This window comes from Amblyomma mixtum, chromosome 3 (genome assembly GCF_055824585.1).
Source record: "Amblyomma mixtum isolate Tamu chromosome 3, ASM5582458v1, whole genome shotgun sequence".
NCBI lineage: Eukaryota > Metazoa > Arthropoda > Arachnida > Ixodida > Ixodidae > Amblyomma > Amblyomma mixtum.
Window position 1 is genome coordinate 291403764 of NC_143014.1, and position 13706 is coordinate 291417469.

General features: G+C 44.4%; 1 protein-coding gene across 2 annotated transcripts in view; it reads right to left on the reverse strand.

Annotated features, from left to right (window-relative positions):
• The window catches only part of crb (cell polarity complex component crumbs), a 206270-nt gene that overhangs the window by 50318 nt on the left and 142246 nt on the right, over positions 1-13706 (reverse strand). For both annotated transcript variants that reach the window (XM_089583659.1, XM_089583658.1), the window contains 4 exons: positions 8843-9010; positions 8356-8477; positions 4708-5182; positions 1575-2460 (listed from right to left, as the gene is read on the reverse strand). In XM_089583659.1, coding sequence (XP_089439785.1) covers positions 1575-2460; positions 4708-5182; positions 8356-8477; positions 8843-9010 — 1651 coding nt within the window. The remainder of the gene's footprint in view (positions 1-1574; positions 2461-4707; positions 5183-8355; positions 8478-8842; positions 9011-13706) is intronic.

Consider the following 13706-nt stretch of genomic DNA (forward strand, 5'->3'; position numbering starts at 1 on the left):
GGTGTTCGACCCAATGGAACCTTTTCCGGGTAATGTCCTGCGGATGCACCTAGCCCCGCTTCTGCCATTTTAACCGACCGCATCTGTCTGCTTAGGTGAAACCAGTAACCACACCCTACCATTGTAAAAGAATTTTTGCAGAACAGCCCGGAGGAAACTCAGGCGACCCAAACCGGAAACGCTAAATTGGTGGGTTACTGGGAAATGGTCCATTGTCTGAACCCCACATCGTTCTTCGCTCTATGGTTTGAGAGGGGTTAACTTTTTTGTGCTTCGGTCCCCGAAACCTTGGCCGCATGCCTAGAGAAAGTTCTGGGCTCTACTTTTTGTACGCGGAAGAACGAATATTTTCGTGTCGCGGTGTAGTTTACACACCTGGAGGGGCAATAGAACTTCCCTCCTTTTTGGGGTACTCAGGTGCTGCCATCTATCGATGCAAAAAGTTCAAATCTGAGTTGCCTTGTAGCTGGTGAGCCCTCTTAAGATGCATTCTGAAGTTAACATTTCCCTTATAAAGACTCATCACCCAACTCACTTAGAGAAGTAATAGCAGAGTATAGCCAGCCATCAAATTTACTTTTAAAAAACAATCACAGCCAACATCCATACACTCAAGATAGGAGACATGTTGTGTACCTTTAAGCAAAGCACAGTATTTTGAACACAAGGCATATACCATATTTACTTGCATAATTTGCACCTGTGCGTAAATTGGGCACCCTCAACTTTTTGCCTGGATTTAGAAAAAAAACTTACTCGCATTTTTGCGCTCTCCGCTGTGCCAGAACACCAGCAAGTATGCAGGTGCGCGCAAGGCAGGCTTGGGAAGATCTGTGTGACCGCACCGCTGTGTGCGGTCACAAAAGGTGCTAGTGGCGAGGACACGAATTGTGTGCCATTTACCTGGCTGGCTCAAGCTGGCGGTCGGTTTCCCGGAAGCACAGTGGTGCACGCGCCCAAATTCAAAACTACCCAACCATTTGCTGTTCAGTTTGCCGCTAGTCAACCGGGCCACAAGCAAGGGCACCGCTTTATTGCACCCGTTATCTCCTTTGCCTCCAGCTGGTTTCACTATTGTATTATTGTGCGCTCACTGCTCTGAGCTATGCATGCGCCGCTATGCCATCCCAATGGGAACTACATAACGTGGGGCTGGGTGGGAATGGGTACGCGTCTTACATCTAGAGACCTCTTTTTTTGGCCAGCGAGGGGTGCGATATGGGGGGGCTATAAATAGGCGGCAATACACAGTGTATATTGCGCATTATGAATTTTGCAGCATTTTTTAGGACGTGTTTAGAAAGTTTTCACGTAATTTGCGCGACCCCTTTTTGAAGCCCCAATTTAAAGAAAAAAAGTGCACAAACTGCGCGAGTAAATATGGTAATTTCATATAAAACTAAAGTAACAGTCAATATACTTTGCTTAGTCAAGGACACTTCGTCAAACTAGTTTCCGTCAAAAGAGAACCTTGTGTTTGTCAAGGCTACGTGCAATTATAAAGACAGAGCGCTACATAGCAAAAGCTACAAAATTGAAAATATATATATATATAACAGTAATGAAGCACATACTGTGGTTGCATCGTTCGCCATAGTAGGGCCGATGGCAGTGGCATTCATGCTGGTCCCAGAGGTCCACACAGGTGCCCTGACCACTGCACGTGTCAGTCACACACTGCTCCTCCCGAAGGCATCCTTCTGTGAGCCCAACCTGGTCACGGGGTAACTGCAGCACACCGTCAAGTCTGACTTCTCTCATGCAGCCCACAAATCCACTTGAGTTTTGTTTCTGAAAGCTTGTTGCACCAGACATATCATCAAGTTGAGATTGTCCACTTCCAAGGACAACTGAAGCAAGGGGGAGTGCTGGATCGTAGCCAGGCAACACAGCTGTCGTATTGGGGCCATCTAACAGTGACAACGACATCAGACCAGATGATACTTCTAAAAGCAGCCCTTTCCATTCGGCATTGTTCAGTGCTTCACCAACAGTAGACAGAAACGAGTCGTCTGCAGCCTTTACAAGCAGCCGACCTTCAGAAAGGGCAATCAGCAGCATCCAGCTCTTATCCAGAGCAACACGTGCCAACAGACCTGAAGGAAGAGTTGTCCGGAACTGCATCTGCAATCTGTGGTGGTTTGATGGCCCTTCATGCTGCTGCCGGTCAACACTGAGTTTCCAGGCAGACTCACTGCGCAATGAAGCAGTCGTGACTGTCTGGCAGACGTCACCAGCAAAGCCTGCCAAGCAGTGGCAGCGGTACGAATGCTGCCCATCACGAGTCAGGAATGGCTCACAGCGAGCACCATTTAAACAGGGCATCTCCCGGCAGCCAATCAGGAGCGTTGAACAGTTCTTGTCGCCGTACCCATCAACGCACACACACTGGTAGTCGGCAACCAGGTCCCGGCAGGTGGCACCATTGCGGCACGGTTGGTAAGCCTCGCATTCGTTCACCTGGAGTGGAAGAGCACCAAATAAATTTGTTACACCTGGGTCAAAAACAGCAACCATAAGGCCCATGAAGCCTTGTCGCCCACAGAGATGAAGCACAGAGCTTCCTCTGCATGGAATACTTGCCAAGATATATCTACACCACACCACAAATTTTAACAATGAGCCCCGCAAAGAATTTGGCCTGTGCAAATGATTTGTTCAAGTCTTTACACAATGTAGGCTGCCGTCAAGCCAAACACTGTTACGACGAATTCTCAGATAGGATTAACAATGTGAGAGAAAGACAGAAGCCCCTCAGTACTGAAAAGCAGAGATTTTAGCCAGCATGTAAAATTCGCTGACATGCTACTCTGGTGTATTTCCCATAGGACTCAATGTTAAAAACAAAAAACACTTAAGACGAACTGTTTCATGTGTCCTTTGGTTAAGACCCGTGCCACATGGGCAAATTTAATGCCAATGAGTGCTTACTGACTTAAGTTCACATGGAATTCGTGCAGTGCCACCCGCATAAATTTAAAGGGTCCCTGAAAAGGGTGCTTGAGGTTGGCTATAATACTCTTGCATTGTGTAGAGTACAGGCCACCGAACGTCCATGCCGTGTACAAGGCCTCAGAAGCGAGCCAATCATTTACAATATATTTTTTAAAATTAGCGCTACCACGCCTTGCGGAGTCCACAATGTGGGCACAACGTGTCATGCAGCGCTCGTTACGTCAGCAGCAGACTACTATCACTGGTTCACTGTGCCAACTCTTTCTGATGGCACACAGCTACCATGCATGCTGTGGCCGGAAGCTCTGCCCCCTGCGCGCATTGGCAGTCGGCGGAGCCCAACTGCCAATGCGCCCAAATTCTTGTGGGGAAGCTTTCTTTCTGGCGTGGCAAGGGCAGGGCATCACCGTGCCTGTTCTGGGGCAGAGATCTGACATGGTCAAATCTCTACGTCAGATCTTCGTACACACAAAGTGCACCCGCTCATTTACTTGGGGCTTAAATTAAAAACTCCGGGGGTGCATTATCAACTGACACAGTGCCGCAACACGTGTTATCGTGGTGCACACATGGCCAGATATAGGCGCCGTGCTTATGGCCTGAAGGTTACAGAAAGGCGCGTCGTGTGCCTGCTTGTGGAGTTGGTAACAGCTATGCTGCAAAAGAAGCAGGTAATACAGAATCGCATGGCTACCCTGCTGGGCACCTTCGAAGTGCTCTAAGCAGGACGGAAAGCAATCATCTGAGAAAACACACACACAAATAGCAGCCGCTGTGGAATACAGCGAGAAAAAAAGACTGAAAAATGAAAACTAGATCAATGCCATTTTCAAATGGGATAAAGTGAGCTTGTTTCATGCTCTCAGATTTCACCTCACTTCATGCACAGTGAAATAGATGTTTTATTTTCAATTGTTCACTCTCTGAAAGGCTATTTTATTCACTGTTTTCAGGCAACATATATATTAACACACCTAGCATTGTGAAATATCTTTTTGGGGTGTTTCTGTTAAAAAAAACTTCTGATAAGACTAACAAGTTTTCTTGTTCCTTCAAGTTCGTCTTAAAGGGAATCTACTGATTTAAATTTCATGTAACATTTTAAACACTAGAATCGCCAGTCTTGTACTGAACATACCTCATCCCTCATATTAATGCTGCTTCATTGAAGAACAAGATTAGCAGTCTTGATTCAAATAAACTTTGCCACTGTCAAGCTGCTTTGCAAAAAGCCACCACTGACAATGCATGTGCCCAGCCAGATCACTGTCTAAGGCTTTAGGTGCATTTAGCTTCTACTTGTACCACACAAAAGAACCACATCTGCAGAGTCAAGCACTCAATTTTAAAACCTTGTACAAGTGCCACACAGTACATGTGCCAGTAACAGCATCCACAGATGACCAGCCTTGCAAGAGTGATGATCAGCACTGTAGTTAGACCAGTGTGCCCTTTTTATTTTCAGCTTCTAGCTGGCTGCGGTGAGACTGATGTCAGATCAAAAAGAGCAGAATCAACCCGTTTACCTAGCATGCATGTATACAAGCCATCCATTAAGTTTCAGTAAGTGCCTCTTTGCATTTTTTTTTCTTTCTTTACAACCTGTGATGCACTTTGCATTAAGTTGTTCCTCGTTTATTTTAAAAAGAAGTAAAAACGCAGCGTCTACTTCCATCATGAAGGTTAAAATGCAGAGGCTTTAAACAGCACTTGTAGGCTGAGGTGACAAACAAACAAACATACAAAATTTACCTCAGTTCCACAGTCAGCCCCTTCGTAGCCTGGCTCACACTCGCACCGATATGTGTTCACAAGGTCAACACAATGCCCATGGATGCTGCAGTCATGGCCAGGACAGTCGTCAATGTTGATCTCGCACCGTGTCCCGTTAAACCCAGGTGGGCAGAGGCAGACGTATCCAGCAGCTGTGGCATAACTGAAGCTCTGAAACAGCCCCAGGTAGTTCTCCTGGTAAAGGCTTGCGTTTGAGCGTTCCAGGCATGCGGCTCCATTCTCGCAAGGTGGAGTTGATGGCCTGGGAGGGTCACAGTCTGGCACGTCAACATCGCAGGAAGCCCCCTCGTAGCCTTCATAGCAGTGGCAGTAGAAGCCACGCACACGATCCTCACATGTGCCGCCATGCTGACAGGCCCCCGGAAAGCAGTCGTCAATGTTGCGCTCACAGTGCACTCCTTCAAAGCCTGTGTCAGTGCAGTTGCACTCATACCTGCACAGTTGAGGAAGGCACATGAGCCTCGACAGTTTCAGCCAAGACTGTAACTCAAGATGAGAAGCCTGAGTAAAATATGAAGTACTGTTCCTGATTTCATTCAGGTGAAGATATACTGCTAAACAATACATCTCTCACAAAACTTGCGTTCCCTATGTAGCACATGTGGGTCAGATTGGACATTGCCCAAAAAGCCTTTTGCACGAGCAAGCAGCACCTTTGAATTCTGATCACGGGGTACATCTAGTCACACATAGTGTCTACAGTAGAATACAACAGGAAGAAAAAAAATACGGCACTTGGTAACAATGGGCCATGCTCCGCAGTGCCTTGTATTACTCTGTTGACCAGCCAGCAGCAAACAAAATCAGCTTTTTGATGTTTGACTAGGTATATAAAGCAAGTCAGAGGCAGTAAAATTCTTGAGCTATAGTTTCGTCTGGTGATAAGCATCTTGTTTAGGTAACAAGAAAAGCTTTGATAGTGAACTACTTTTCATCACAGAGGCATTCTGTGTGGCAGCCACTGCAGGTCCAAGCTGTATTTGACTACAGCGCAGACGCAATCAATTGTTTGAAAGTGCACCCATGCTAATGCGCACCAAAGGTAAACTAGAAAGGCAAATCTTTTAAACAGTGCAGACTGCAGAAATTAGCAGTGCCACATGTGCTGCAGCACTCTCTGTACATCTTTTAGATAAATAGTTAGGCTTTTCAGTACAGCCCAATGGATCTTTTTCCTGCAGTTTTTCCATGCTCCTTTCCAAAAGTACACTTACCGCAATTACTCGCATATTGATCGCACTTTTTTTTTTTTAAATTGATGGAAATTTAGGGGTGCGGTCATTACGCGGGGTAAATTTTCTACAAAAAATTTTTGAGCACCGAACACGCAAAAAGTTGCGGGTCAGATCTTGTCACATAGATGCGCTTAACCACAGTTTAGGTAATGTGGTTTAGGTGACTGTGGTTTTTGCTAACTGAGGTTACTGCTATCCACACAGTGGACCAAACGGCGGTTACGCCGCTAACTGCAGTTATCGCGAACTGAGCTTGGTGACCTCGGTTTACATCGTTAACTGAGAAGATGGCGGCATCTGTGGACAGAAAGTGCCCGTAGGCGTACGAGTGCGAAAAGCGCACGAGCTGGCCCACTTCAAGAACATCCTTTATTCACACTAAATAATGTTTCAAGAGCAGCGCATCAAAATAGTGCGTATAGTGCTGTGCAGCAGCACCAGTAACTCGGTACAAGTCAGCGATCTTCAAGGAGGATTCATTTTTGACATTCTCGTATCCCAGGGCTTATTATTTACGAGAACAAAAAAGTTTAGCACGGTTTTCTGATGGTGACGCAGGGATCCGCCGTAGAGATGTTACCTTGGCACGGACGGCTTGCGGGCAGCAGCAGTGCTGTCATGGGACACCGCCGTCAAACGGCACTTTCGACACTGCGCCAATTGCGCTGCGAGATATTTGCAAATGTTGCTTCACACCGGATCACCGTGTCACTTTGATCTTTTTTTGATTAATTTACTCCACCTCTTATTTTTGTAAATCTGTGATAAAATGCGACCGTGATAAAATGTGTGTGACCGTGTGTAATAGCAATTGATATCTTGTGTATAATTTTTTTTTGTACCGCTGTCACTGCTGTCTACCGCCGGCTTCCAGGCCTCGTCAAGCTATTACTACAGCTTTTTGCCTGGGGGACCGTCAACATTGTAAAAATGTTGAAAATAAAGGTGAATTGAATTGAACTTTGTCTGATGCACCGCAATCCAGAACGGTAGCGCACTTTGGTAACCTTGGTTAAACATAACCCCGTTTAGATAGCCTGTGTGACTAGGTAATTGAACACGTTTGCTGCGGGATGACCGCAGGTCAACCAACAGGCGGCTTCCGCAGTAACAGTGTGGGACATCAAAACAAAAATGGTGGCTGACAGAGCAAGATGGTCATCTGCACATGCCATCTGTCAGCAAGTGCTGACAGATGGCACGTACGATTGTCAGCTAGGCTTGGCACACAACAAATTGCAGCGGCAAGTTCGGCGTGCGATCATTACGCGAGTGCGATCATTATGCAAGTAAATACGGTACCTATTGGTACTGAGACTTATCTCGATGAAGCTTAGTTGTAAGTCAGCACAAGTCCTGTCTTCACTTCTTCATTTTTCCTCTTAGCATAGGTTTCCATCTCAGCTGAATTCATTTCTCATGAACCCTTCAGCTCACGACTAATTTTCATTACTCATATAATCAGTTACTAATCCTGACTCACCTACAAAGATCACTTGATCACACACTCATCAAACCACAAACTTGCTCAAATCTAGAAACAACATACAAAGCCACCACAGAGCTTTGGATCAACTCAACTGTCACCATTTTCCATAGTTGCATTAAGCTTCAAGCGGCGATGCCTACATAGCTATCAGTTAACATGTTTTGCTGGATACAATTTAAGGGGCGAAAGTAAATTGACCCGAAACCTCTGATGTTTTTTTCATGGAAGTATACGATGCCATGAATTACTGCAATATCTCAAATCAGTACGCACAGCAATGGATACTCAGCGAGCAGTTCGCAAGTTCATCATCTTCAACTGGCAGCTTGCTCAATCCATGGATTCACAACCTTATCGATGAGTTTATTCACACCTGCATGCCTTTCTATTTGTTTGCTTCTTACTGCACAAAGACAAACACATTCATTGGTAAGCTCTTTCATTCAAATTCGTTTGCAGTGCAAGTTAGGCTTCATGTCCATGATCAACTGCAGTTTTTATTTTTTTTTAACTACAACACACGTTACAGTTCTGAGTATGACTGAAATGAGCAAGCTGTGGATGCCAGTGCATCAATACAGCCATGTTTTCTGTGACAGATAACCATGAATTTTGGTGCCATTAGTACAGACACTTCAACTGCGTGAGATGCTATAGCACAACTACTACATACAACCCCTAGTAAGTGTGGTAGCACTGCCTTCCACTGTGACAAAGGACATCTGTGTGGATCAAAACTAGATTTACTTATGCCTTTGTAATTCAAATTTGCCTACTTGGCATGCAAGAGCTGGAGTGGCATCTAACGGTCAAATTTTTGATTAACCTCATCCTGATATCATCACGAGAACCTGATTTTCAAAACCAAAGAAAGTGTCTCACCCATTGACGAGGTCAAGGCAGCTTGCTCCATTAAGGCACGGTCCTGACAGGCACTCATCAATGTCGATTTCACAACGGATACCCTCGTAGCCCGCAGGGCAGACACACCGAAATCCGTTCACCTGCATCGAGTCATCCAGTGCAACAGTCCTATTAATCACTCACGAACCAGTGAGGAATGAGTGAAAGTTTTTGCATGTATTTGGAAAAAAGTGAAACTGAAGTTGCAAGGAACTTCAAAAGTGGTTGTCTGAATTGAATAGTTGATAAAAAATCAGTAACAGACTTTTGCTGTTCCCATAACACGGCATTGCCGGCAGTACTACGAGTGTAAGAACTTCTGTTACAAAGGCTGACAGGATCAAAAAGACTATTCTTAAGCACCCGCACTGCATCTGCATTAATGGTCACTAGAATACTTCCCCAGTATATGTCTCACTCAGGAGTCTCCCCACCACTCCTCATCGCCCCCTGCCCATCCACTAACCTGGTCCAGGCAGGTAGCACCATGCATGCATGGGCTGGAGTCGCATTCGTTAAAGTCGATCTCGCAGTGGTCACCCAGGTAGCCACCAGGACAGACACACTTGTACTCGTTAACACCATCCACACAGGTTGCGCCATTGCGGCATGGCTGTGAAAGGCACTCATTGACCTGTGTAATACAAAAAAAAAGCACAATAGCTCAGTTAAGCTGCAAAGGCTGACAGACTTACCTGGCACAGCCAGAGGTTTTCCTAAGAAGTATTCACAAACACCTATCCAGCACTCAAGTTCTCGCTCTAGCTTCACAAAACTCTCCACAGTTTAATGGCAAGCATGGAAGTAGAACATTATAGTGGTAGATAGGCTGAATGAAGTCCACGGCTACGAGAAGTTCTTGCGTTATTACATTCCTTTTTGGAAAGGTCAACGTATCTAGTGCATTCAAATACTGCCAAATTCTGGCAAATGTCAGTTACTCTTTGCAAAACCTCACATTACATCAAGGCACACCACGTAAGCAAATTAGAAATGCTTCTCCTACAATGTAAGCCTAGCTGTGGGTACAGGTACTTAATGCAATACTACAACAGGACTTCATTTACATAATTTTACATGATGCGGGAAGCCTGTAGCCAGTAGCTTCCAAAAGCCAGCCAGCCTGACAGGGCCACAGGCTCCCTTCATTGTCACAGCAAAAGAAAAACATGGAAGTACAATACATGCATAATACCAGACAAACTACATGGCAAAAAATAATATAAAATTCTAAAACTACATTTCACCTCTGAATCACATTCACACACAACTTACAATTTAAACACACAAGCAAAAAGTAATGAGATGCACTACATTCTGAAAAGACCATGCAATCTCTTGAACATGATGTTCTCAAGCTGGATGTTTCTAGCATCTAAACTGTTCAGTATCCAAGGTAAATTGTTGTCCAGCATTTGTAGACCACATCCTGTGCTATTTGTTTTAACCTTTCAAGGCACAAAATGACGAGTGTTTCAAGATTGTACCCTTTTTTTTTTTTGAGTTTGGATATTTTCTCAATAAAACCACAGTTACATTAGTTTCTTGTTTGGAAAATTTGAAAACCAGTAGTCATAACATTTTGTGACTGGAATGACACTGTATTTTGTGAACAATTCATGAGTGTGATTGTCAGAAGTAACAAACTTATTCAGTGGTTATGCTAGGAAAATGCATAACACCGTGACTACGATGTGTTCACCTCAGCCTGAGGTACTACTAAGCTGAAACTTTCAGACTCCGTAAGCTGTTAAAGGTGCACTGAATAGGAATCTGAACTTGTCTTTTTGCCGCGGGAACTCAATCTAGACATTCCGAGCATTCTTAGAAACCTTGATTTATTGCCCTGTGTGGCCAATTTCCATAATTAAATCGAATTAATGTCCAGCTCTTGCCTTTATTTTTTTTATTCTCCCCGTACGGTGGGCGGAGTTGACCAACGCGTGGAGTGCCTTTCACCCAGTCCCGTGGCGGCTTGCCGCTCTACCATCGGCGGAGTAATACGTAGTAATCCGTAGCGGCAAATAGTCCACGCGTATTTTTATTTCTGCAGGCTTATTTTGCGGCTATATTATCTGCGGATGAAACTATTTATTCACGGAAACCTAAAAAACAACATAAAGCGAAAGCAAAGCCTCCATGGAGCTGGCTGAAAGGCACTCCACGCGTTGGTCGACTCCGCCCACCGTACGAGGAGAATTAAAAAAATAAAGACGGGAGCCGGACGTTAATTCGATTTAATTGGGGAAATCGGCCACACCGGGCAATAAGTCGCGGTTTCTAAGAATGCTCGGAACGTGTAGATTGAGTTCCCGCTGCAAAAAGACGAGTTCAGATTCCTCTTCAGTGCACCTCCAATGCACAGGTACATTTCCAGAGCTTTCACTTTACATGAACATACAAACTGCCAAAAAAAAAAATTTGCAAATGTGTGCTGTCATGAGCGATGAATAAGGCTCCTAGTTTCCCGTGATCCCACAAAGAAATCGCGCAGATTTAAGCACTGCGGAATTGTATGCTAGGTGCCACATTTTTTTTTTTTGGTTCTGTAGATATGGACACCAGTAGAAATGACAGTATGTTGCAAAAATGACTGTTTTACTTTATTTGCACGAATATAATGCGCGGGGGTTGTCTAAGAACTCGGGAGAATTTTAAAAGAAATATTATTACAATGAAATCTCAAATTCTTCAGGCCAGCCATAGCTGAGAACCCCCTAGAGCACACTCTCAGATCAAGAAGCAGATCTATTGACTTTATTTACAAGGCAATGCTTCAGATCTGTGTGCCACAATCGAGAGAACCCTAGCCTCTGATAATTTATTGCATGCAGCCTTCTGCTCAGCTGCTGCCATTGCCGTACGATCACTACTTGGCTTTTCAAGCAGCCCAGTCCTGCATCCGTTTCCCCTTTATTGCTTTCCCTACTCCACTCAATGAACTGCGCCGCCTTCTTTCTATATCCACAGCCACCTTTTCCTTTGCACTTTCTCGAAATTTAGAGTAAGCCACCCTTCACTCAAAGTTGTAAACAAAGGAAAACAGACAAACCCAGCTTCGAGATAAGCAAAGCACTGAAATTTTCAGTATAATGATCATATAATCTAAAAATTTAAGCCCTAATTCTGTAACTTTACAAATTCTACAGTGCTAACTGAGCAGCATCTAGCAGCACAGAAGAGCAAATCATCACCAGAAAAAGTTAGAAAAAAAAAGTCTATTGCAGGTGTAGCACCTCCACGTTCCTTCAATCCTTGATGTGGAATAGTGAGAGAGTCACCCTGGTCACCTTCCTAGTCTTCAGCACTTGGATAAAACAACTCTGAGCATTGTACACCCAGTGATTACTCCTTCAATAACGCGGAAAATTCGGTTACTATGCAACAAACCACATGCAATTCCTCCCAAATGGTTCTCAGTAGGGGTGTGCAAATATTGAAATTTTTTAATACAAATAGAATACGAATATGAAGAAAAAATGGCTTCGAATATCGAATCGAATATCAGTTCAGTACAATAAGAAAAATTTCAGAAAATGATAAACAAGCAACTGTTGTTGCCCTTATTTCTTTCAAAATAATGCATGGTCTTTGCAACTAAAATAAACAAAACTAGACTGCCTCAGCACAGTATAAAAGAACATGATCTGCACAGAAATGCATGCTACTTGATCAGACAGTATAACAGTATCCACCCTGTAATGTAGTCATGCAAAATGAATCCATAAATTGACAAGACTGGCAACAAAAAATAACATGATGGCTAGTAAAACTTCATTAATTCTGAGTTCAAGGGACCAGAAAAAATGCCCGAATTATCCAAAGGTCGATTTATAAGATGCTCCGTGGACCGCAAAAAAAAAAAAACTGCCAAAAATGCGAAAATGTAGTAGTCTTAAGAGGCGGCCCATCGTGTGAACACCTGTAGACTCGTGACGAGCGCCCAATTTTGGTGTGCTGGAAGAACAATGCGAACGCAAGTGAGGGAGAAGACACACTGGCATTGGAACGGTGAGGCTGCTTCTAAAATGGGAAAAAAATGACCAACGATGCGCCAGTCTGCGTTCAAAACCAGCGCGGAGCTCTGAGATTTGATTACTGCCGAATGCGCAACCCAACACCTGCGCTAACCACTAGTGCGCAGCGAACCTCAGAAACCAAAACTACGCGGCCAGGCTATTTTTTCGCCTAGCAACAGGGGTCCTCTGAACACTGCCACGCCTGCCATTATGCCCGCTTAATTAAGATGTGCACAGGTTACAATGCGCCATGCAATAGGCGGGATTTTCGCAGCATCGTTTGGCCTGTTGCGAAACTTCGACACGCCCCTTCGGGAGCCTCACATGAAATTCCGCAAGTAGGCTTTCACGCAAAGCGTAGTTCACCACGCTCAGAGAGTTGTGAAAGCTACAGGACGAATGCCATGGGTGCAGGCATTACGTATGTAACATATTAGGGAAGGATAAGGACAAAAAAAAAAGTTCACTTTCGTATTGAGATTGTTCGAAGCAAGTCGTCGGACATATTGTTCGCAGCATGTGTGATATGTGGAAAAGCCCACTTGTGAAATTTCACACGAGGAGAAGCAGAATGGCGTCAGACTGCGATCGGTCCACGTGAGGTAACCGATGGCGAAGAAAGGGAACAGGACCTTTGTATTGTTGTCCTGGAACTTTAAACTCAATCGTCGGATACTTTGAACAGATACTGTGGCTTTGCCATGATCAAATTTATGAAATTCTGCGCGGTATACGATCGCTGCAAGTGTTCAGGTCCTAATTCTCGAATAATCAGAAATTATCGAATATTTGCGCACCCCTAGTTTTCAGACTCAAATTGTCCCCTTAAGGTGCAAGGCCCATTTTATTGAAACATATTTCTCATCCCTTTGAAGTTCCAACGAGCAACATTCCACTGCATTCATGATTTACAAAACAGCTGGCCTTGACAGCCACCCCCACTGACATGTCAGCTGAGCATCTCCTCAGGGAGATTAAACTTATCTCAGATCACAGAGTTCTGGAAACATATCTGTGACTGCAAAAGGGGTTTGTGGAACATCACATTTTGCACAAAATTTCCAGAATGGAAAACTACAAGGAAGGCACAATCATACAACTCTGTTCCAAAGGCACACTGCATTTTTTTGTCAAGCATTGCTGGCATTACACTCCAGCAGGGTAACCACATCAGAAGCTCAAACTGGGAGCCTACAACTAGCTTGATCGAGATCTGCAAGTCAGTCCGATTATTCCATCAAGTTCACATGATGCAGTCAAACTTTCAGCGGACTGAATCCTTTGTCCTGTTAAACCATTGGTCACAAACTG